At 39.4% G+C, this 26,882-nt stretch overlaps 1 protein-coding gene across 1 annotated transcript in view; it reads right to left on the minus strand.

Annotated features, from left to right (window-relative positions):
* Positions 1 to 26,882, minus strand: part of RBMS3 (RNA binding motif, single stranded interacting protein 3) — a 452,729-nt gene that overhangs the window by 60,181 nt on the left and 365,666 nt on the right. The window contains exons 7-10 of the mRNA XM_009324176.1: positions 21,717 to 21,823; positions 10,473 to 10,519; positions 2,887 to 2,983; positions 262 to 312 (exon numbers count right to left, since the gene is read on the minus strand). Coding sequence (XP_009322451.1) covers positions 262 to 312; positions 2,887 to 2,983; positions 10,473 to 10,519; positions 21,717 to 21,823 — 302 coding nt within the window. The remainder of the gene's footprint in view (positions 1 to 261; positions 313 to 2,886; positions 2,984 to 10,472; positions 10,520 to 21,716; positions 21,824 to 26,882) is intronic.

Consider the following 26,882-nt stretch of genomic DNA (forward strand, 5'->3'; position numbering starts at 1 on the left):
TAAAGCAAAGCTTCAGAAGCAACACTTTAGAGCTTGTTATTCTCTTATGATCAATGCAATTAGATAACACATCACCCATCCTCCCCTTTTCACTAAATCAAATGGTGCTCCTTAAAGAAGGAGAATCTTTACAGGGGAGGGCTCTTGTCAAAGGGAGCAGTTGGCTGCTCTTACATCACCTAGGACTTTAATGTGGCTGACAAGCAGAGCGAGGCTACAGTGTAAGCACTTTTAGCTGGATATAAGCAAGTATCCACTTACTGTTGGTTGCATAACGTATGGCGGATGAGGCATCCATGAAGTACTCTGGACCTGCATATCAAATACTTTTAATTAGCACAGTAAAGTTTAAAACAGAACTCGAAGATTTACTTGAGAATATTCTATTATAACTACAGAGCTAATTTTGGCAAAAGACTTAAGTCATGTAACTCAACACAAAATTCACTTATGCTTCATAAAGTTATTGACAAAGGAAAAAGCTTTTAAATTTCATTTGATAACGTTTTCTACCGAAGTCAGAAGTCTGAGCGATTGCACCACTTCTATGATCCACACCATTATATCTCATAAAGCAGTCTTCAATATTCCATGTTGTCCCGTTTTCTCATTTGTATTGTTTGTTTTCATTCATCAATATAATCATGAACATGTCATCCAACCAACAGTGCAGGAGACATAAAATGTTCAAAGTTTATTTTCAAAAGTATCTGTATGAACTTTCAAAGGTATAACATTTTCAGAGATCCCAGAATGATTTATTCCATTTTCAGTAAGAACTGCAGATCTAATTCAGAGTTTTTGAAGCTTATTCTAATTGAAAGCTTCCACGGAAAAGCTGGCTTAAGATGTCCCTGCGCCCCAGGATAAGTTCTTACCTTGGCCATTGCGGGGTTTGTTCCCACCAGAACTCTATATGCCTCACTAAACTCTTTCTTTGTTGTTCTGCCTTGTAACAGATTCCATGGATATACCAATTTTACTAACAATTAAATGCATTACAGAGTTTTTGCGCATTTGTGGTGGCATCTCTGAGCCGTAACTCCCTCTTGTGCTAAGCGTGAATGGCCCACATGCTATCATAACTCAGACTCAACCCCAAGAACTGTGTATCCCAGCTTCCTTTTGCATCAGTCTGGGCACCACAACACACAGGAAGTACACAAAATATAGCTGTGTATAGCACTAGCTATCCCCAAACTCACAGAGATGGGCACGTGGCATCTCAGACTAAGCATGAGCAGGGATGACTAGGAGAAAACTACAAGGTCCCGATTCTCCAGATGCCCTGTGATTTTGTTCATGAAGCAAGTGATGAGAATTAATTGTATAATTGTGTGCCTCAACACTTGCTGAAGTTAATCAAAGTAGATTTTTTGTTGAAAAGCAAGTTCAGTGAAACATCTTTAGAACCAAAACCAGCATGCACACATGCAAAACACACCTCTACTACAAAATTTTCTGTTGTGAATCCCCACTAGTTAAAATATATTAGAGCTGCCACAGCTTGCTGCTGTTCATTGCTCCCACTCTTGCACCCTTGCAGTTCCTCCTCTGTGCCAGGGCAAACGCCTTTGGGCTTACACTGCAAACTATCTACCAAGAATGATATGGGTTAAAAAAAAAAATTAAAATCAACGTTTTTGGTGCAAATGCATGCAATGGTTCAAGTCAGGATGGGAGAAGGGGGCAACTGTGAACTGTGGAGCAGTGATGGGAATAAGTGGCTGCGTGGCCTGAATTCAGTGGCCTGAACAAGAGGGAGGAGATATGACTCTTAAGCCAGCTTTGCTACTGAGAAAAGTGCATGTGAGCTGCACTCGTATGTCTCTGGCACTGACAATTCTTTGGTGTTGCCATTTACTGAAATTTACTGAATTTATCTCACCAAAACAACTTCTGTTTCGCAAGTGTTACATAGCCATCTAAAATTAAATAACACAAAAGAAAATTACAAGAATAATTTATCTTTGAAGATCAAGTTTAAAAGACAGTAAGTGTAAGCACAACCTCCCAGAATTACCTGCAAGCAGTAGCATACCATCTCACCTCCCCCCCCCCCCAACAAACCAACCCTAACATTAAGAACAACCCACCATGCAGCTTTGCAAGTTTGGGTAGCTTATCTCAGGTAGGACCCAGGATTGGAAGAACGCTGATGCTATCGGAGAGAAATAACTGAAATGGGAGAATGTATAGCCAGTGACCAGCTTCAGAGTGAACTCGTATGTTCCCAGAGAATGGCTAATGATAAAACTATGCAACCTGGTTTTGACTTCCATCTCAGAAAGACAGAGCATGGCGATAATCTCCCAGTGGAGATCTGTGAGGGATATGCTGAAAGGAGAAATTCTGAACGACAAAACGTGTGGGAGACTGAAGAAGGATATGAGGACAGCTATCCTCAAGTAACTTGCTTTGTCAGGGATTATTGGATAAAAATGAGCGCTTTTAAAGGATGCTGTTACTGGAGCAAATACAACTGAAGTCAAAAGGTCAAAATACATTGCAGTCAACATAAATTATAAAAAAACACATTTAAAAAAACTTTTGGCTAATGAAGGGGAGCCAAAATGACAAAACATTTCAATAAGAATGATAAGCTTCCGCTGTTGTCAACTGGAAATGAAGCAAAATATTTACTAGAGAAGCTGATTGAAATAAGAAAGAATTACAGTGGCTTTCATTGCTAGTGTAAAGAATGCAGGAAACACTTCAAACCCTACACCAAACGATACCTGAATACTACTAGAAAGCCTTTTGTTTAAAGTGTGACTCAAGAGCACAAGCACTCACACAATTTTCTGTGGTATACTCTCTGCTTTCATCCATATCCAAAACATAATTAACTGGGAAACATAGTAGACAAGCGCAAATCTGACGTACCTGATATGTAGAGACAGGGGAAGCAGCAATGAATGGCGTGATTGATGTCTGTGGAATCATGCGGTTTGTTGGAATACTGTACGGTGAGGAATAAAATCTGCAAACAAAGAACAAAAGCAAGATTTTTTGAACCTTTCGACTGCTAGGCTCTGACTAACTAATTCACTGCCTCCAGGCAAAGACAAAAAGAGTCTACACAGGTAATTATGTCCATCTATTTCCAAAACCACAATAAAGAAGATGTGATGGCTCCACTGAACAGATCTTGAAAATGGAAAGGAGGAGGAATATTTACACAGAGCGTATTTTTTTCACTTCAACTAGCACAAATATAGAACTTCATGATACAAGAAGTAATTATCTGAAATGCAAAGACAGCTGATTTTCCAGAGTGCTAGCTAGTGAAAAGAAATTTCTTACGTGATATCGAAGACAATATTACTGATTTCATTTTTACATGAGGTACTGTTTTCTTTTCAGATCTTAATGCTTCAGTGCTGAGAATAACACATTCCATATACATGCCTGAATTATTTTATTAAAGGGTGGCTACAAAAACTCTGGCTGAAATTTTCATATTCATCTAGGCAGAGAGCAAAAAATCCACCTTGTGGTGAAATGTATCATGAATTATGAGTCTAAATGCCCCAGGCAGCACTGAAAATCTCAGATTTAGTTGTTTTTATTTCCACTGTTGCATACTATGAACAAAAGTTGCACTATCTCTTGCTTGATGGTAATAAATGTTATATTTCTTTTCCTTCCCCATGGGTTAATGATTATTGATAAAATTATCACTTGGAAAATATCACTACTGGTGGACTGTGTAAGTACTTAGTATGTGTGTGCTTGTCAAGATTTTTGCATTTGTCCTTTTTTCAGTTTTAACTGTAAGCCAGAAAAATAAAATTGCTTAAAAAAAGAATGTTTGTGGTCTTACAGCTGTCAAAATGCTGATATTTTGGACTCCAAGAGAGAGAAACACTCCTGTGCAGTGTTCTCTTGTCCGATTTAAACCCCTTGCAGATCCTTCTCATATAGCGTGCACCAATCTTACGAGTGACAGAAGATTTTGCACATATGGTGCCTCTGTAACAGTGAAACGGATTGCACTCCCTGTCTTTTTATGGTTTTTTTCTCCCCACGCTGAGGCAATCAACAGTAGCTTTCCATGAGAGCCATGCAACAAAAAAAATCATTACTGGTGTTTAAACAAGTGCTCTATTTCCTGATCGCCCTGGCATCCCGGATTTAGTACTAATCAGTCTAGTTCAGACTGGATGCATTCATGCTGGATGCAGGCTCAAATAACCACCGACTTCATCCAACCAATAGCCTCGGAAAAACAGGCTGCCGTCTTTGAAGGCTGGGAGGAAACATTCGAAGTTAGGAGGGGAGAGGGAAACAGAGAAGCAATCATTTGTGCTCTCTATTCCAAGTAAGAATTTAAAATGCCAAAAGCAGCAGGTGGCGTCTGAGTGATTTTTTGTTTAATAGAAATATATTGCTATTTTAGGAACATTTATCTGCCCTTACAATGCTCGCACAGAGACTATTTTAAAACTGTGCCTTTGCCCAATTTTATATATATCCTATTATGAGAACTTAGAGGCATTTGTATCCCACTGCTTGTATCAAGCATTAAGTTCATACAACATCAGGGGAGAAAGGATTTTTACAGCACTAGCTGGGTTCATCTATGGCATTAGCATGATGCATATGTTATCTAAGTCCTGTTACAGGGGTCTTCTCCCACATCAAGGTTAACCAGAAATCACTTTGGCTATGCTGTTGCTAAGTGGATGAAGTAAGAAATGCTGTGTGTGGCAACTGAAAACAGTCAATGGCAGACTGATAGAATTCACTCTATAGGTAAAATGTGTAATAGAAATACATATAAACCTCTTGAACCAAAGGACAGTGTAAAAACAAAACTCTTTTGAGAAAACAACATATTTTTGTTCATTCTGTTCTCATTCTGTCCATCAGCTTGGCACTGATGCTGCACTCATACTTAATACCGCGTATGAACTGCTCGGACAAAGATGAGCACAGGGGACAAACAACTTTCCATTTGGAAGTAATGCTGACTCTTTGGAATAAACTCTCCAATAAATCCCCGCAAATGCTACCAAATTTACAGAAAATGTGTGCTAAGCCAAGAACTTGACAGACAGCTAACCATTTCAGTTTCAGCTTAGAGATGCAGTTATCTGAATAGTACATAAGCTTGTAGAATATACACTCTGGTAATGTGAAAAATACAACCCTTCCAACACCCCTGCCAATACCATTTATCTGTCGCAGTTTGGAATGCTCTCAAACAAGCATCAAATAAAACATACTACCAGGACAGTCAGCTATATTGTGAAAATGCATGCACCAGAGTGTCAAAGAAGAGAAGGGGAGGAAATCTGACGTAGCAAATGACAACGTGAGAAAATCCAGTTCATGTATTTCAATTTTAATAATAATAAATCAAGTTTAACAATCTGAGTCACTGTGACAGGGTATAGGCCAAACATTTTGCAATCAGGAGTCCCTTATACCCAGAGAGAAAGGTTTGTCTTCCTGCCACAGTGTCCCTTGTGCCCAAAGGGATCTAAGAAAAGTATTTGGATATTGCATGAGGGAATTCAAGAGAGCAAGAACTGAACAAGCATATTCTGAAGGCCTCTCTGCCACACATGAAGTACAGTGGTATGGTGAGGACAGGGGTGGCCCTGCTGAGGACAGGCTCAAGTGGAGCCTCCCCGAGGCACGGGATACTCAACCTGCCACAGTGCTGCAGCCATGTACCACCCTGGAAAGGCCCGCTCACAAAGAGGGCTCAACATGCTCTCACCCATGCGATACAGAGGCATCTCCCCAAAATCCCTTTACATACGAATAGGCTCATGTCCTAATATGTAATTGGCATAAGTGACATGCTGGGGACCTAAAAAAAGACAGGAGGAGCAAAAATGCAAGAGTGGCCTGCTCTGGTGTGAACCCTACAGCATCCCAACAAGATCTGCAGCTGCTGACCTTGCTATATTTGATCTTAGGCTTTCCCCCCCCCCCTTTTTTTTTTCCTAGGCTCAGGGAGAGGTGAAATGCGTGTTGTAAGTAAGTCCAAGGGAATACAGGATTCTCAGTCATCAGAATATGTACATCGGAAAGAGGAGTGGAAAGAGATATAAATTATACTGGCTTTGACTCATTTTAGATATATTGTTCAATTATACCCCCAAGTTTCCTGGCATTAAAATGTACAGCCTCTGGTATGGTACTTTGAGAGCTGTAGGCTTTGTGGTAGTTGACCTGTGGGCTCTAAGGAGAGCTGTCCGAAAGGCTCAGCTGCATTTTCCACAAATGTGGTTTGCATCCTTATATTGGCCCATACAGTTTTTTGCAGGTGTGAGTCAGTGTCCCTGCTCCTCAGCTGCAATTGCAATGCTAGAAGCAAAAGCATAGAAAGGCAGGTGGCGGGATGAGGCAAAATGGACATTGCCCTTGTATTAAAAATAGACGTTTTCAGCATGCCCAGATTCCATAAGCACAGGGAAAACTCATCACTAGGAGGCAAAAAGATGTTCCTGGATGTTCATGAAGTGGACTGTATAAAGGGCTCAAAAGAAAATGTTTTTAAGATATGTTAAAAAGAACCACGTTCCCAGTACATCATCAGGCAAACACAGGCAATGCTTTAAGAACAGTTTCTGTTGCTTAACAGACAAAGCACATACTCCCCTCCTACATCAACCCTCCCTCCGCATTTGGGGACTGCATTATCTGTAGCGTCTGGTCGCTATTTCCCTGCCAAAAAATAGAAAAAAAAAATCCATATGGTTCCCATCCTATGGGGGAATGTGCAAGCTTCCACACAGAATCTGCACAAGAGCAAGACCCTATTTGCGCTGCAATAAACACCATTTGCTCGTGCCTCATGCCTGCAGGCAGTACTGAAAAAGTTAGATTCATAAATAGTATCCTGGGGCTCACATAATGTAAGAGTATTACCAAGCATTATCAAGGCAGCAATTTTCTGTTGCAATAAGCCGGAGAGTCAGATGTTTGAGATGAAAAAGACCTATCTGAATATTGAGCCCATTGGCCAGCAAATGCACAGTATAGTCCCCCAGATATCAGATATTAAACTGATACAGTACATCGCAATCTTAGTCAAATGGCCAGGAGGACTCAAGCCTCAGGAACATTTTAAATGAGCATCCTTACAGTACAAGAACAAGAGCTCTATTTTGTTCTTTGTATGAGTGCATTAAACCACTAAAACAATATTAATATCACAAATTGAAAAATAAATAGCATATTACCACAGGCACACTACTCCCAAAATAAAACCTGAGTACCTTTGTAAATGCAATTCAGAAAAGACTGATTATAAAACAAAAAAGTCGCAGAGAGATTGGCGGGGGAAAGAGCTTATCTACTGAAGTGTGCGGTTACCACATCTTCAGTAACTCATACTGCAGTGCTATGGTACACTACTGGCCGGATTCTCCACTCCATTATACCAGTTTTACGCTGATGTAACTCCACTGGATGCTTAAACAGAGTTACATGGGCATAAAAACAATATAATGAAATGGAGAATCAAGCTTTACAACGTAATAGACTCAGAAGAAAATTATCTATTCCTTCGTGGGGAAAAAATCTTAGCTATTTTTAGTGAAAGCCTCTCTCTCACTCTCTTTTGTTTTATTCCTGCTATAGATTTTCAAGGCAAATACGCAGTTATACAGTAATAAAAGTGATAGTACTACACCATGAGCAATGAGAACCCACCTTTTCATCTGGACAACATACAAGAGTCCAGATTCTTCCCTGAGGTTTTGTTACGCCCCAACTCAAAATCTAATATAATCCATGCCTCTTAAGGAATTGCAGATTTTAAATACCACTCTGTAACACCTGCAGAGACACGTCTCTCTAGTAGGCTTTCATCCTCCATATAATCCTGTGTGGACTTAGCAACTTTCATGCATCAAAATGCATCTGTCAACCCTATAAAGGACTCTAATAGACGTCAGCATGTGCAGTCAATCTTGCTTTTTAAGTTTTATTGGTAATTCATACCTCACCTGAATCTTCACCTTGGCTTGGGTATCTTTACATTTCCAATCTCCAGCCTCAGTTCACTAAGCTCCATGCTGCTGGGCACCCAAAGGACTGAGCGACCCATGCTTGTCACAGCACACCAACAAGGCCTGAGCTGTGTGCAGGGTCAACACCCGCTTAACCTGACTGCACCGAACAGGCCTGCTGCAAGGAAGCGGTCTTTGTTTTACAGACCTTTGGGTAACGTTGCTCCATGCAAACCTTAGCTGCTTCGTCCACCTTACTGCAAAGTATTATGCAGCATTTTACCCACAGGGTGGGTATGAGCACGCCATCAACACAAGAGGGCTGCAAGCAGCAGCTTTGTGCTCACTTCCAGACCGTCCTCACTGTGAGGGAGAGCAATGTGTTTGCCTAATGCCTCTTCACCGACTATTAAGTTAACCTGTTTTACTTCATAGTGCTTGAGAGCCTTTGACTCTCTTTCACCATGGCCACACACCTGCTATGATACCCACGTGCTGTGTCTGTGAGCAACAAATGGCATTTGCACATTTTACAAGCAAAGCATCGAGGTGCTCCCAGACTTAGCTAAAACAAAACCCATGAGCTACATTTTTATTGTACTTGCAAGTGAAGAGATTTATGAAAAATAGTAAAAATTTGTAACTACAGGATATGTAGAGACTATCAAGTGAATGCCTAGGGAGCTAAAAAGAAACTGTGTAACCAAAGGGTCCTGGTGATCCTCAGGTGACAGCATTTTAAAGGTGCAACCAAAGGATGGAACAGCAGTTGTGTAACTTTTGGTGGACAAATCTTTTTTTCCGCATAGTAAGAGCTTCTCCTCATGATACTGCATACAATCAAGACCTCACCATACGAGCATTTTGGATGAGATGGTTTTGTCCTGATGAAATTGAAAATATTTTGACACTCTAGAAAGAAGAGATATGTCAAAGCGGTAATTAATTGTCACTCTTAGACAGATATGCAGTGCTGTAGTTTATTTCATGCTTTTCAAATAAAAGAATATTTAAAAAACTGCAGAGCTGAAATTCTCCATTGGGTACTATTTCTTTTCCAAATGATCAGTGACAGCATGTTCAAACAATTGAGTGACCAAACCATCCGAGCAGCCTGAACACCTGAGGAGCATGGGTACTCTCTGATACAAATAATGTCTGATTCTGAGATAATAATTTCAAAAAAATTATTCTTGAAGTAAAATGATATTAATCTCAAAGGATCATTCAAATTATAGTTTCCAAAACATTCATGCAACTGACATGCTGGAATTCCTTTGAAATAAAAGCCAGTTGTCCGGATAAAACACTGGTGGATTATGAACTAGTGATGGTTTTATTTATAGCCTATAATGTGTTACCAACTGAAAAGTATGATGATAGAGGAGAAAGACTCGTTTGGGAGGTCAGAACAGGGAAACAGAACCAGAGGATTCTGAAATCACAACTGTGCAAAACCCCTCTTTTTTCTGAGTTGCTCTGGTTTGGCCGCTTCCTCCACAACATGGGAATATCACGAGTCCTACAAAACTACTGCTTGTAAAGGGCAATTAAGCAAAATATACTATTATAATTGACCTTTTTTTTTTTTTAAACTACTGGGAATGTTAGTTTTTTTCCTAAATGCTTCAACTAGCAGTGCCCTAACAAATATTTAACAAATAAACCCATTCTCACCTATATCAATACATTCTCCCCTTCAGCTGGAGAACACAGATGGGAGTATGCATGGAATTTGATAATCATATCAAACATCTCTCTGATCAAAGAGTGACTGTCAAAGAGTTCTGGGCTGAACCTCCTGCTTCTCTTCAAATTGTTGTTAACCTCTCTGAAAGGATAGCTAGATTTCAAGGCTCTGTTTTTCTAGCTCATGAAATAATTGGAAATGTAATCATGCAGGTAAATAATACGATGATGTAGTTTCTCTGCTAAATTTGAAAAAAAGTTACAATTCTTTGTGTCGGCAAACTGTAGCTGAGAAATGAAGAAGAGTGCTGCTCAGAATTTTACCCCTAAATCCCATCTGCTTACACACTAATTTAAGGCTTTCTCCCTATTTGGCATTTCTATTCAGACAATGCTATGGAAGCCAGCCAGCCCGTAGAGAGAACCCCACATGAAGTAACAGCTCTATTATCCAAAATACGCTGGAATCTTCAATGATTATTTTAACAAAAGCTAAGTCAGTAAAGGGAAACTTTACTGGTTTCCATTTCATGACAGAGAGAGCTTAAAAAAACATTCACTAGCATTTGCCAAATAGAGATGGAAATCATTACGAAAAACAACTTCCCATTCAAATGGATATTACAAACAAGAGGGCATAAAAACAAAAGGGAAACTAAAAGAAGAGCTTGACAATATAGCATTACATGCTTCAGACGAAATACAACTGAGTGAATTTGCTTCTGAGTAAGTTTCACCACAGAAAGAGAAAACAGAAGATGGCATTCAAAATAATTTTTAAAGAGGCATAAGAAAACATGCATTCCTTACCCATTCTGAATAGCAGCTGTTGGATCGTAAGTCAAAGCCATGCCAGCCTGCACATAGTTAGGGAAGAAAAACAGATTTTTACTATTACTGCAGAAAAAAAAAGAGACAAAAAAAAAAGACGTTAAACATATTCTAAGCCAATATGAATAAAAACTGAATGCAACTTAGATGGAAATCTAAATTCTCCAGGGAAACTCAGATGGTCCAAAGCAGCATGGACAGATTGGCTACCTCCCCTGCCTGAGAGATCCCAGAGAAACAGACCTGATCAGTATGTTGGTTGTCATCTCTCCATAACATCTAGGCCAAACGCAGTTTTTGTTGCACCAGTAGCAGTTAATAACTCCACTGAGATCAATGCATTTACATCTGGTTGCACACTACAGCAAGACAGGGCCAAATCCTGCTGTTGTCTGTGAGACAGGTAGTTGGTAAATATTCTAAAGCCAGCTTGATGAGATCTTCTCAGGAAGGAGTCTCATCTTTCCTACAAAGGCCACACCCTGCGTGACCCCAGTCTACCATTTCCCCAGGGTGTCACTCATACTTACAGTTAATTCATTACCATGAGACAAGAAACAAAAAGTGGGCTGTGAAGCAGAAAAGACCAACCGGAAAAAAAAAAAGTGCTCGAGCTTTTAAACAGGGCTTTTAAAATACTTCAGAGGTCTGGACAGCAAAAGAATTTGTTAATGGGCTACACAGAGCCTTTCAACTGCCGTTCACCACCAAGCAGATGGTGACCTGTGTGAAAGGATTTGGCAGTGTCAAAACAGCGTCCAGTTAACAACCGTCACCACCGCCATCAGTAGCAGACATGTCCGCAGGTACCGCAGGAAAGGCAGGGAGAGAGCAGGGCTGGAGACTGAATTCCCTGCCCCACCTTATGCTCCAAGACTGCAGTCGGGACCATGTGGGAAGGACCAGCTTTTTCCCCAGCATCCACTTTAAGACGTGGGACTGATAATCTCTCCTCCCACACACTGCATTTGCTTTGACTTTTTGTCTTCCTTATTTTTCTTCCTCCCTTCATGAAATACTTTCCAGTGTAAGACACTACCAGGAGATGGGAAGACACTTCCCTTTGTGCAGGGCTAGGAGAGAGGAGAGGGCCCCCATTACTCAAAGCGCTCCTCTCCCTTTGGGAGCAGCTGAAAAATGGCCATGGCACCCCCCCACCCCAACACACTGTATTTCTCTCTGCTTGTCATACAGACCATATGCTCGCTGCCTGAGACAGGAGACAGAAGCATTCGCTTCAAGGGCAGGTGCTTTACTAACTGTGCAGCAGGGTCCACGCTCCTAGTGGGAGCTCTTAATGCCCCTGGACCCATCTACCAAAGTACTTTTGAATAATGGCATCTGTCCCCTTCCAGATGGCTGCTCAGACAGATCAGGAAAGCGTTTGGGCTTGGCTGGCTCCCATGCAGGCAGGTGAGCAGCCAGGGTAAACGCTCTGGTGATGAGCAGGCAGAGAGCAGGCAGCACTCCTGGAAGAGCCAGGTTAGCCCGGCAGCTGCACGCTGGTCTAAGAGGAGATGGTCCAAGTTTCCAGAGGCCAAAATGAATTTCTAATCTGAAAGGGTAGGCTTCACATTACCTTACGTAGCCAAAAAGAAAGTTCATGTCATTATTAAATTTGTATATTTTTCTCATTATTCTTTTAAGCAGATGCTAGGGCAAATGCTTTGCTTATTGAAAATGCCATTGTTTTAATAAAATATGTACTATCTCCCAAGCAAAAGATAATTCAGGAGACTAAGGCCAAGAACACATGGCTATTTTTTTAAAATGCAGTCATTTCATACAAAGAAAAATAAAAATGGCTACTTCTGCAAGTTTAAAATGTCAAAGAATCAAATCTAGGGTGACTACAACCACTGCTAGTTTTGATGTAAAAAATAAACTAGCTTAGAAAATCATAAGGGATGGTCTACTTGTTTTTATATTCTTATGTCTTACACATTCTCACCATATTATGGGGTTTGGTGGGGTTGCATTAATTACTAATGGAAATGTATACAGTTCCTCCCAAAAGAGAGCCAATAAAACTTTAATATCATAAACATATTTTGTCTGCAATACATTTTAGAGAAAAAATCCTCTCTTATTTTCCTTTCTCTTTTCAACACTTGTAAAATTTGTTATTGCTCTCTTTTTATATTCCTGCGCTAGTGAAGACAGCTTAAATAGTATGTACAAGCCATAGAGCGACAGAAAAATTAGTTCTAACAATTTTTTAAAAAACTTAAAAATAACTTAAGATATTCTCCATACATCAAGGTGTTGACATTTTAACATCTCATCACACATCTACTCAAGACTAAGAAAAGAAACCCTTATAATCCCTTAGGAAAGGAGAGATCCAAGCTTTCTAAATAAGGGAGTTTTTAGATCTAACGGTCCTGGAGTTGTCTGGATCAGAGCCCACTATATACCACAGCTCGCATTAGTGTGACCTGGGGACAGAGTGGCAACAAGGGAGGGAGAGCTCTTATTTTAGTTTCTCTGACACAGCTAAGTATGAGGGTGCAGAAAGGATAAATTGCAGCAGCTCTTTCACTGGAGCCCTAACAACGCTCAGTGTCCAGACGAGACCTGCAAACGTGCTTTGACGCTGCTTTCAGTTGATGTGAGAGCACGCGGTCGTGCGCAGACCCTCAGCTTGCCCTCCAACCCCATCATGCCCCAGACCTGCGTGTGGGTGCGTGCAGACAAACTGCACGTACTCCGTTCTCTATATATTAGCAGCACGTCTATTACATATTATTGCCACTAGGAATAAGGGACACCATTGTGGGCCTGGCGAGTACAAAATATGAAAGGGTAGACACTCATCTCCTTATCCACGCTCCATATCCATACTGCACAGTGACAGATTACCAGAATCTGTTCAAGTACTTCAACAGCGACCACTATAAATATCACTATCACATTTGCCAGTAAATGAAAGTTTCACATTAGACAAATACGACACAGCGTGTGGCAATACATGCATATGGTACACCACCTACAGTTTGCCCAGTAATATTGCTAATATCCTCCATTGCTGAATAGCCTTAAACAGCTGCTATTTCAAATAGCTGCTAACAGAGGACTATTTACTTCTTTCTCATCAAGTTGTGTAATTCCTCCCTACAAAATTATGCTGGCTGGAAGCCCAGGAGAGGCAACAGTTAGCCTGGACCAGTGAAAGATTTATGGTCTGAAGCATCCTCATTCATCAGGAATAAAAACTGATGAGCAATAATAACTTACTGGAAAATTGTCTGCACTTTCCTCCATAGCACACAAACAGGAATTCCAAAAATACCAAATACAGAATATTAGGGTTGGCCTCAGACTTCCACACGATAGAGGTCCAGGTTATTCTGTCAAAAACAGTACTGATTATAGTTGTCACTGTGCTTAATATGGTATTAACTATACTGAGGCACTGGCTGAAGCCTCTATAGCAGTCCTCAGTTGTGCTGAAGAGTATTTTCTTCCAGGTTTTTTCATCTATTGTTTTGTTCATGTTTCAGTGGAAGGACAGGGTCTTATTCCTTCTTCTGATAGTGACACTTCCTGATGAAATGCCACCTGAGAGAGTGGCACCGATGATGGAACACCGCTTCAGGAAAATATTTGTCAGATAAATCTTCTATGAAGGAACAACTGAACCACAGAATTTTTATGCTGCTCAGCCAGATAATGGACAGGTACTCAGCTACTGAATGAAAATCCTGCACCTCAACATTTCAACATGCAATTCCTTAGAGCAATCGGAAAAAAAAGGGATATCTGCTATCGGTCCCACACATAATAATAAAGACCATTCTCAATGATTACTCTACTGGTGTGTTCAGAATGTCATAAGTGACACCGAAATAAAACCAGCTTGCTTAAAATAATGATTTTTTAAAAAAGACTATTTAAACCATATGTGTTTACTTATCACTTATTTTTACTGAAGTGTCTGAACTTAAGACAAAGGAATGGAGATTTTTGCTATTTTGTTGCTGCAGTTTTCTAATTACTGACAATGGTGAACAAAGAGATTCTAATAACAAGAGACCCAGTCTGCACCTTTCTTCAAATTTAGACTCTTTTCTTCAATAAAGTGCAGGAAATATCAGAAAGCCTCTGGAAGGCAAGGGTTCCCCCAGGAAGTTTGAAGGCCTTTGTTAAACACTTTACTGTGAAAAATTTTCTATGGGCAAAGACAAGGTGTTCTGTTTCTGTTTTTTTCCCTCTCTTTGTTATGATTTGAACATAAATGAGCACATTTGCCTCATTAAAAAGACTCTTAGACCATCACATTTGCATTGCTTATGTAAATTGGATTTGTAAATCTCTCAAAGAAATTATTAAGCTGTGGAGCGATTATTAAAAAAATGATCACATCTTCAATATCATGTGAAGTAAAGTAGGTTTATAATTTCTTTTCCAAATCTCTCTGAACTCTCACAATAACAACCTTTATCAGCCCAGTAACTGTCTTCCAGCAAACAGAAGTATCTATAAATGACCAAATCTTAGGTTGCATGATATCTTCTTTGCTGCTGGGAAGTAGCTTCCACAAACAGCTTCACCAACATATCACCTTCCATCAAGTGTACGCATCTTTCCCTCGCTATGTGCAAAAATTCACCATAATATTGACCTACTACAGAGATGTCCTACGCCTCTTCCTCAGAGGTGAATCTTCCACATATCTCCTCAAACCTGCTCTGGCCAGCCTATGCCTAGTGCTGGAGCACCCGCGCAAAGCAAGGCTGCTGTCACCGCAGGATTTCTAACTGTGCACGAGGCCACAGTCCCACTGGAAAAAAAATTGTAAAAGCCTACAGACTAAAAAGGGGTGAAATCCACTGATGTGGTGGGTTTTCCAAGCAGGAGGCTCCCTGGGTTTCTCCTTCTTCAGGTGAGATTTGGAAAAATAAGGTTGTACCCTAGGACTCAAGGGATTTCTGCCACGAACCAATGTAGGAGTTAGACCAGAAGATAAGTTACCACCGCTAATATCTGCCACGCATCACAGTACAAGGATCTCTTGTGCCCTGACAGCAGATAGTCTGACTGAAACACTTTGAAGAAGGAAGAGAGAGGAGGGGGAAGAAACCAACAACGCAAATGAGATTTGTTTAGAATACTGATTTAATAAAATAAGCTCAGTCAGCAGTAAAGTTAACTTGGCAGAGTTCCTTCCTTTGATTATTTAAACAGTTCTGTCAGAAATATTCCACATTACTAGAAATATTTCTGAATTTAATTCTGAATAAAAAACCTTTCTTTTTCAGAGAAGGAGAAATCTAGGATGTAAATGTGACACCTCTTAAATATATAGATGCATATGAAAGAAATGGAGCATTTCCCAGTGATGTGTGCTCCTTAAGCAGCTGCAAGTTCTGAGAAAAAAGTGGTTGTGGAGAGAAAAATATATCATATTGAGGTCAAACTTGGGAAGTGATTCATGAACTTCAGAAGGTCAGAGGTTGAGCTGATAAACACAATGACAAGTTCAGCTATCCAAATGAATGACAAGAAACCCTTTTTGTCCTACAGAACTGGACTGGAAGTCTGATCTACACAGCTTCTGTTCTTGGTGTTGAGTCACTTTGCTCCCACTTCAATTTATCTGATGAGTTAAAAGAGAAGTGCTGAAGTTTACAAAAATTAAAAAGAAAAAAATGAGGATAATATCCTCCTCATAGAGACATATATAATACAATATAATTATTCTGTTTCTACAGCCAACTCATATATTTAACCTTGCCATCCTCAGTTCTACGAACCATCTGCTTTTGGGGATCTGGCTCACCCGTTTTGCCATCGGTCTGATCCAGTGTTAAGTCAGCTGTGGATTACAGTCACATCTGCACACTAGATGTGTGTGTTACAGTGAGTTGGGAAGACTTCCAGGGATGGCTTGCAGCACTACTGAAAATGACAGCCCACCAAATATCTGTTGGGGATACAGCAGAGTGCAGAAAAAGATACGTCCTTTTCCCCTGTCTCCAACATCTTTTACTCTGCGTAAGAAAACACTGTCGTAGCAGCATAATTTGGAGAAAAACCCAACTGCAAGAAAATCTCTGGGGCAAATGGCATGACGTTTTTCACCGCAGAAGGAAATCCAAAGCCAAAATGAAAACTAGGAAAACGAATCTCAGAGAGTCCTGATTCTACTTTAACCAAACCATGGCCCTTATTATGAGTAAAACCGGTCCCTTTTAAAATCCTAATTTCAGGGACAGTGATTTGATATAGGTCATTATTTTAAAACATTTCTATGTGCTTTAGAAGCTCAAAATCCAAGCATTTAAGCTGGTCTTTGGTATTTGTGCTACTTAGGCACCTTTTCAAAATGTTGCCCACAATGACAGTCTTGTGTCATGAAGAATTTCTAACTCATTGCTCTGTATCTTTTCACTTACTTGCCAGTTACCTTTTGCCCTTCTACTTTCTCCTTCTGTGTAGGCTTCTCTTCAGGTTCAATTCCTCTCTTTGCTAAACTACACTTTCACTGAAAATAAGCATGCAAAATACTGACCAACGTCTAACCTACACGCACACTAAATATATAGTAAATGTCTTTGTGCATGGTTTGCATATGAGGGTACTACTGCATATCTGGACAGGCCTGGAAATTGTCTCCCACAGAAAAGGAAAAATTGTTTGTCTAGGTATAAAATACATCAGCCCTAGACACTGAGGATTACGGAACACAACTAAGTAATGCCTATCTCCTTGGAAGCATAAAAAGAAATCTATGTCTGAGTTATAAATGGGCCTTGCACAGATCTACTAATCATTTCTAAATGCCTGCTGCTGGTAAAGAAGGGACAACTGGCACCAGGATCAACTGTTTCAGCCCTTCACTGGTACTGACTTTACAAAAAAATTGGGAAGTCTCTCAAATTACCTATTGTATGTTTTTCTCTCTAAATTACTGTTTGCATTAGAAAAAATTGTAACGAGTAGCAGATAAAAAGAGAAACTGTTAACAAAAGCAACATTCCCAAACTACTAGGTCATCTTATTTTTTTAAGAAAGAATTAAAAACATGTTTAATTCTTTAGACATTTCACCAACGGATCTTGAAAGAAAACAGCGGAGAAAGGGGGAAAGGAGGAAGAAGGGGAAGGGGAGGAAATAGAGGTTAACCTCTTGGCTATTGAGAAACAAAAATGTAACCCAGATTACAGAAGCAAGAAAGCAATCAATAGAAGAATTCTTGGTGGCATTTATTGAATATCATTATAGACATCAGACCAAATTCAATGACAAGGGGGTCACATTCGATGGTGCGTGTCACTGTTGTGATATATGCACCAATACAGTAATGGTGATATTCTCTTGCAAGAAAGACAACGCAAATATTTAAATGGTCTAAATTTTACAGAAACGTGCAAATGAAGTATCAAAGGTTTCAAAATATTGTGACTGTAAAAAAAATCTTAATCACCTTGGGCTGACCAGGTATAGAAAGGCTACCATTTCTAGAACTGTTCTTTCTAGAGGAATGTAAACAATAATAAATTTTGAGCTGATGCAAAGCATTTCATTTGTTTTCTGTTTATGTGAGATTTCTTCCTTTCTACCAGATAAATTTCAAATAAACCCTCTCTTAAATACCCCTATCAAAAGATTTTATTTTGGAATAACCAAAACAAAGTTTCAGTAAATCTGTAATAAAAGATTATGTTGTAAAATTTAAGTTGCAGTTTTTAATTCAATCTGGTCTCACTTTGTAACTACTCTTGGTTCCCCAGATGCATTTTCAGCTAATGAGCTTTTTTTTTTGAGAAATGTCACCCACCTCTAGACTTGTCAATTGCAATTCAGAGGTAAATTAAATCAAATATTTTACAGACAGATTTTGAATATGATTACACTCTATCACCATCTCAACATGATCTTGTCAGGGCAAGTTTCAAAACAGAGTGCTGAATTAAACTGGTGTGACTCAGAAAAAAACTATCCTGAAATAAAAAAAATTAAACTAATAACTCAGTTATTAGGCCAGAATTTCACTGCAAATATTTCCAACATTTGCAGGTTTCATTGTACATTTATTGCACCTGTATGTTAGATGCCTAATTTGACAGCCTTTTACAAAGCCATCAGTAATCTAAGCTCTCGGCTCCTTAGTCCAGAACTGGTCAGCCATCACAAATCCTCAGTCAAATGCCTCAGTAAATTTGCTGAGTATTTCCTGAGGCTTCAAACAAGAGTGGAAGGGTAAGGACTAGAAAGTGCTATTCAAGGTCAGGCATTCTTCCCTGGTTACAACTGGCCAAGTAACCACGTACCAAAAAAAGCCCCTGAAAAGCCCTAGAGAAATTGAGCGTATTCCTAAAGACTTGACTTTAAAAGGTTCGCCAATTTAACAGCCAACTGAAGTATTTCTATAGAAGCAATCTACAAAAATGTATGATAGGAATAAGATTTTCTATTACATTCTGCAGTACGGCCTGAAAACTTTACCAAAAAAAGTAATCCTCTGTTATAAAATTCCCCAGAAGCTCTCCATAAAAGAGCAAAACCTCTGAGAACAGCATGCCCAGAGAAGTAAAACCTGCTCCTCCCCACTAAATCTCCTGCCATTTCCCCCCTACAGCAGAGTATTGGGCACAGCTGCCTGTTTCTGCTTCGCATACTCAAATTTGAGGCCAGTGACAGAACTGTTAGTGCCATTTCTCTGGGGTCTGTCCTTCCAAGCAATAATAGTCACGCACGCTCAGTGCTAATGCTGGTTAAACCTCAGAAGTTTTAGAAATGCCTTTCACATAAGTGTTCAAGAATGCAAAGGCTTATCTGAACCATAGCCAAATATATCTTGATCTAGATACCACAGGATTTGGCCAGGGTGGAAATACTGAGGGAGTAATCTCTTGGACACTATTTCAATGCTTTTCTTTGGGGAAGAAACCAAGAAAAAGCAGACGTTCAGGGAATATTTCCAGATCCCATTTGTAATCAGAACTATGACACTTGTCATATATCAATTATTTCTCACTACTCACTGCCTGTTCCTTTTTCAAGAAATTAAAGTTGACAGGAATAATTGTAGGAAGGTTACCCGAGTGCTGTGACACAGAGAACAACTGAATGGTACATCATGGTTAGAGTAAGATCATTAAAGGACAAAGAGTTAGAAAAACCCTATTGCATATAAAATATAAGAGTAATTACACAGAAGGATTTTACATTGGAAATAAGAAAATTAACAACGGTGGGGAAGAAATCTAATAAATGAGTGACCCTAAAAGGGAACATACATTCTTGTCTTTGATGCTTTGAATAGTAAATGTCCAATGTACAGCAAGGTATTAACCAGATGTTAGTAAACAGCAAAAATCTAAGAAAATCTAAGAAAACAGAGCACATTCCTAGCCTGAAATATTTCTGAGTTTCTATCTTTACAATCTTCCCACACTTGTAGATTATACCATGACAACAGCTCTGTAGCTGACTGCAAACAACAATAAGGAATGATGTCTCCCTGCACTGAAAACTAGTTTTTAAATGTTAATACTATAAACACACCAACCACACCCTGCCTCTAGGTCACAGGGATATCACTGTGCTTAATATGAGCCACTACACTAGCAGCAAATGAACTAAGTACGACGTAATAAGCTGATGCCCTGAGGCCACAGGCGTAATGGTGGCTTGTTGGCTTTATGTTCTCTTGTTTATTGATTTGAACTGAAGGAAGTATAGAACAGTGGAGATAATAGCTATGATGGCATTTACTATTTAAATGGGGATTTAAAGGTCTTTAAAATATGGATTGTTGACCTTATTGAGTGTTTATTATTGTCTCCTATATATAGTCCTTTGTTTTTCAAGCTCTGTATAGGATGACCTGAGTCTACCGCTTGAAGTACTTCTTGGGCACTTGTTCCTCAGTGGATCCTTAACATGACAAACCATAATGGCTCCTAAGAAGACGTGTCCATTTTTTGAGACATATGACATAAGAGACTGCAATGAATCTTTGGAGACTTCTGCAATCTCTTGTAGCAAATGTGGCTGCCACACTGGCACTTTCAGCCCACAAAGCTAAAAATATTTTGGAGCATTGCTGTTGGAACAGTATACAACCACCACCTTGCTGGAGGGAGAAATTTCTATGCTTTCAAGAGGCCTTTCTGTTTGTTTTAGGAGCTCACCAATTGTGCTAGAGTATGTATATCATAAGCTAATGGTCTGAAAAATATCAGCTAACAAAATCAAGTAGTTACAAAAAAGTAGAAACTCTCTAGAAACACCTAACTTAGAAATACCAAATAGTTCTCTTGCTTATTTGCTTTGTAAAATTGAAGTAAATATAGCAAAACCCACCGAAAAAAAAACCCCAAAAGAAAAAAAACCCCACGAACTTGTATTCTAGTGGGTCACAACTGAGCAACGTACTTTTTTTTCCTTGAAGTCTAAATCATAAACACAAAGAGCAGGTGTTTAGGATAGAAATACTTGTAAGTCCTTCAGCCTTCGTAGCTATAATCATGCATAAGGAGGTACTATGACCAGATCTACCTCATTTATTCAAGTGTCTTTATCCTATAATAACATTCAAGAAGAGTAAACAAACAAATTCCTTTCTTATTTCACCCACATTTGGAGTCACTGCATGTACAAGTACACAGAAAGGGAACTCCAGTAACAGACTATTTGCAGCAGAACTGTTGGAATTTTTTTTTTTTAAGTTTGTACACATGATGGAGCTGAGGCTACTGTGAACTGTTTTGTCTTGGACAGAATGAAGACCCCAGCTCAGTTAAGCTTCTGGCAAACTTTTACATTTGGATGTGCAAGTGCATCTCTCCCTTTTGTAACCACCCACCTATTACCTGATGTTGTTTGATCACCAGGAACTATAGGGAGGAAATAACATTGTTAAGTTGCTTAAGTGTAAATTGATTTGAGGTTTATAAAAGGTATGCCACGAGTGCTGATGGCACACCAGTGAGAGAATACTGGGCTCAGGTCCGGCTGCTGACAGAGCGCTTGCAGTGGGACAAAGCTGTGCACAGCTCCACACCAAGCTCCGAAATTCTCTTTTCCTGTAACTTTACACTCCGCACATTATTACAAGCCTCCCTCTCACCCCTGCTTATATACTTTTTTCTGTATGAAACTATTGTATTTTGTGTGCAACGTGATTTCTTCATAGCCCTGAAAGGTAGACCTCCAGGGTCTGCAGCTGGCTTCTGCCAAACCCCAGGAAAATAACTGCTGCTTGGCACTTACCTCTCCTTCTCTGGGCCACGGCCTTCCATTCTGTGTGTATTTGCTTTGATTCTGACGCTTCTTTTGCCCTCCATCAGCAAATTTGCACAGCAAAGGCTCAGTGGGGGCTGTGAAGACAAGAAACCCAGTCTATATTAGCATCCCCCCCAAAGAAAGTGATTATACCAGCAACAGTAGTGCTTTGTAATACCAATCTTTTGAAGTAAAATCTTGCCTTCTGCAGATATTTTTTGTCTCTTTTAGCCTCGACTCCACTGGCAGCTGTTCTTATTAACTAAGCTTCAAAAAATATATACTGGCAGCCCTTAAAAGAATTTAGCAAATATTGTTGAAAAAATAATCAGCCTACGCAGAATGTTAAGTTGCTGTAGTGGAATAGTAAAGTCAGGCATTAGTTCCAGCTAAGTTAGACACGTATCCATGACCAGCATTAGTGCAAGGATAAACACTGCTTTACTAAAGCAGCTTTCTGTTTTTATTGTAAAAACTTCGCAAGAACCTGTTTAAGGAATAAGTGTTCTCACTATTTCTGTGTTTCTCGGCACCCAATCCTTTAAAAATCTGAATAAACAGACTAAAATAGAGACTTTTGCCAAGCACAGTCCAATTAGCTTTCTTTTCCTCTTAACTCCTCTTTTAAGCAAGTTGGCAGCTGAGAAAACCCCTTTCCTCTCCAACTGAGATCTGGTGTGTGTGAATACAATAGTCAGGGGGGCCAGAGCCCCAGGAAGAAAGGATATTCACAGAGCCGCACACCCCAAAAGGCAGCTCACAATAGGGCCCCCTAGTGAAGAAATTACCACACATCAAATGGGTACAACAGGAAGGGAACTTTGTGTCTTGGGATCTTTTCCCGTTTACCCAGCTTTTAACAGCCTCCTAAACCATTTTCAGCCCAAACTGTAATTAGCTTGCCAGTGGGAGCTTGCCTTTGCTGCCTCCTTCTTAAAAGAGGGGCCAATTTCTACCCACTTCATTAGGTGTATGTCAAGATTGTCCTTTATTGCCTACATCAACAGATAAGTAAACCAATATTGGCTTGGTTGAAAGAAATCTAAAAATGATGTGTCGCATCTGAATTTCTTCAGGAATTTTTGGGTTCCCAAGCATGAAAAGTAGAGGCTTTAGCTAATTAACCAGGGTTTTTGATGGAAAAAGGCAAGAAACTGTTTTTTTTCTCCTTGTTTCCTGTTTCTGGGAAGCTAGAAATGTTGAAAAAATAAAAGTGCAGGGACTTGAAGGAAATGTTGCAGTAAGGGGATTAGTCAAGTTGCTGACTTATTTATTTGTAATAAAAATAATGATTTAGTCGAAGGATGAGATAAGTTTGCATAATATTAAAACAAGTTCACCTCCCCCAACCTCTTAGTTACAGCCAGCTCAAAAGGGGACAGAAAGCGTAGATTAAAACTGTGACAACTTCAACAGTGCAACCAAGGAGCAGCGCACGTAGAGAATCTCACATCAAAACCACAATTTCTCATTGGGACAGCATCACTTTGGCTACTTCTGAAGCTTTAACAGCTTTGTTTTTTCATTACCATTTTACCAGGCTAGTAATTTCCAAGGTCACTAGAAACTGAACTGCAGGGAACAATCCATTATTGGCAGAAAGCTCGACTGTGTGACCCCAGAGGTCCTTCCCCACCTCTGACTTCGATTATTGAATCAGATTTTGGTAGAAGCAATGCTCAGCCAACCATTTTAAATTTAAAATAATGAAGGTTTAAAAGCATCCAGGTGGCTGTGGAGATTCTTTCTGCAGATGGAGAGGTTTTACAGGGCTGATTGCCCTGCACTTTCACCAGTTTTACTCCACAGTGCAATGCTGCATGATTTCAGAGCAGTTACTTACAGTTCACTTTGATGTGACTGTGAGGGAGGAGCAGGTGCTAAGCCAGCATTAGAGAAAGACCTATTAAACGTCACATCTGAAGCTTCAAAAGTTTTTTGTTTTAAGCACTGAACAACTATCAAGCAACATACTATACCATTAGGAGAAGCATGCAAAAACAATCTGCATGTTGGATGTTTACATATGCCATGATCATCTGCTAATGTACACATGTGGTGTTAGCCCATATACTATGATGTGGTTGAGCAAGCTAGGAAGTCATATGGTTTACTACATATCCTCTCTATATATAAGCCAACCACAAATAGGAAGCTGTTGCTTTTCTGGACTTCCCAATATCCAGCATTACCATCTGACAACCTCTTATTTCTTAACTTGGGGCTTCCTAAAGTTGACTGAGATTGAACAAATTGCCAAACAACTTTACACCCCCCCACCTAGGAAAAAAGTGAAAAACATTGTACAGACTTTTCAGGAGGTAGGGAAGAAGATGGAAAAGGACAACAGTACCATGCCTTTCACAGGCAAGTTTCTGCATGGGAGGTTATAGTCCTCTACAGCAAACTGAGGGGAATTCTGGAGAAAAAGTCCATCTGTGTCGATCAACATTAACGTAAGCAAAAAAAGATCAAAAGAAAATGTTCTGACAGGAAGACAGAGTCCAGATAAGATGGGGTTGTTTGGGGGTTTTTTTGAAAAACACAGGCACATAGCATATTACATCCAGCAAGAAAGAAAATTATCTTATTAGCCCTGAAGTGGTGTAGGTCTTAATGGTTTACACCTGGCGACAACTATGGTAACCAAACTCAAAATATAAAGAAATCAAATTAATAATCTCTCTTCTTTCAGGACATAAGGTAGAGTGTAATGGTGTCTTAGGAGTTCAAACACGTTGCTCTAAGTAAACAGAAGAACTCAAATCTCTGCTTTACTTGAGTGCTCTTGAAATCCCTTGTAAGAAAGGTTCTCTAGGCTTTGCAAGATCAGATGCACATGAATATTTGACGTTAGTACCATCATTCTTACTAATCAAATACATAATAACAGAAGATACCAGAAAGAGCATATCCTATTCCACTGTATCAGCAAAACTACTTCTAAGTAGAATTCTTTTTCAATGGTTTCATGAAACGTCAGAAGTGCTTTAAAAATAATAAACTTACTTCAGACAAAAAAAAAAATCACAGTTAGGTACTATGGTTATCATTCAAAAAGAAAATATTCAGGAACTATTCAAACAATATCAAATTACATGAATAATATCAAAGGATTGCAGCAGAAGTGGGATATTTTACCCCCAAATACTTCAGAAGGGGAGGAAGGAAAAAGGGGAATCTTTTAAACTTTTTCTGCTTTTGCTCTCTTCCATTCTAGACAGACACTCTTCAATTTATGGACGGCATTTTTACTCGTCTCCTTTTCCTCTTCATGAACACACTGACTGAAAATAAATGCCTGTGTCCCTGCCTCTTCTCTCACCTTTCGTACTGCTGACTTAATAGAAAATGTAATTTGGGTATCTGTAGATGTTCATATTTTGAACCGATAAGCACATCTTTTTGTATGGTTCTTGACATCCTCAAAGTTTTGAGCATGTGTGGTATTTTGAAGCATATCTGGAAAATCTACTGTTGGTATTTTCCTGTCAGAAGAGTGAGAATTGATTCACTTGAGACAAATTTCAGGCTATTCCATCCTGATAAACTCTTCAAGATAGAAGGCACTGCTCTTTCTTTGACTTCTACCTGACAGTAACAAATACAAATATCAAGAATAAATAACAGCTTTAACCTGAACAAGGTTCATTAAGACATAACCCATTTTTCAAGAAGATTTAAATGCTTGCTGTAGTTCCCATCCAAAGCCTGCTCTAGTTAATAAGACATAAATAGCCCTGAACTTGGCTTTCACTCCTGAGAAGGAAGCAAGATCAAATTGATAGTGCTTCTAAACAGCATTTGCCAAGATATTCAGGGCTGCTTTAGGAGAGGGCAGTAGTTGCTAGTGTTCAAATTCTGTTCCCATGGAAGTCAATGGCTAAAGCCCTATCTCTCTTCAATCAGGCCCTGAATTTACTCTAAGAGTTCAGTGGAGGTGAAAGAGAGAGACTGGTTTTATGTCAATCAAGCCTGTCGATATTGCTGGAGTTCCCTTAGGAGATCAGCTTCTCATGCTCTGCTACTTTAGATGGACAGACTGTGCAGATAGACAGCACTGAACTGCCAAAAGGCGTTATATCACCAAAAGCAACACTGGTATTTAAAATAGGACAAAACCTTTAGATGGAAGGAGATGGGGATAACAGTGCCCCCATCTCAAATCTGGCAGCCTCTTAGAAATGTTCCGTCTCAGGAAGGCAACTTCAATTAAATTGGAGAATTCAACAAAAAAAGCAAACTTCTAACTAGTTCTGAATACATAATTTCCTTATTCTTTCATTCATCGGAAGGCAGATACACTTGAGCTTCTACATATGCAAAAATGTATATATTCATGAGCATGTGCTTCATAAAGGAAGATGAAAGCTGTCATTTGCATTCAGTGAATCTTTTTCATTATTTCAGGTGCTTGGAAACTTTTCTATCTTAAGAGTTACTGAGAAAAGATTGTCCTCCACAACTGCCGATTTAGTCATATAGCATCGTCTGTCCAGCAATGGCAAGAATTACATATATAAAAAAGTAATAACAAGGACATATTTATGTATTTTAACTGCTTTCACTATGAGTATTTTTGAAGACAGAATATTTTTCAGCATGTCAGGAAGAGTTCAATCTCTTCGTCTCATCTTGTGCAAAAATGAAAGTAACATTTCCAGTAGACAGCCTAGCAACAAGTGCATTGTGAACATTCATGTGGATCTTTAAACACCTTCATTTTGTTAATGTGAAGAAAAATGATGAGAAAGTCATTGGTGTACCAATGAATGGTCAGTGCACAGTCAACGATCTTTTTCAAAGTACGTTTTTATGAGAAAGTTGGATTAATTTATTTTTCAGCCTTGGCAAATCCTCCTCCACAATAAAAAAGGAGCAGAGCCATAATTGAGTTCACAATTACACCAAGCATCCAAACTGATCAAGCTTTGATAACTATTTTTCTTCTTAACCCCCTTCCAAATTTCAAGTATTTTGGTAACATTTTCGCGTACAAATCACGCAGAATATCTGAATGAAACATCCATGCAAGAACCAACCCCTTTGTCTGCCACAGATCAATCATTTTTAGTCTTTAAGAAAAACTTCATCCTACAGTAACATCAAAGCCACTTTGTAAGCAAACCTGTTTACTCATACTGTATTTCAGAG

The sequence above is a fragment of the Pygoscelis adeliae genome, unplaced genomic scaffold (assembly GCF_000699105.1).
Source record: "Pygoscelis adeliae isolate BGI_AS28 unplaced genomic scaffold, ASM69910v1 Scaffold25, whole genome shotgun sequence".
NCBI lineage: Eukaryota > Metazoa > Chordata > Aves > Sphenisciformes > Spheniscidae > Pygoscelis > Pygoscelis adeliae.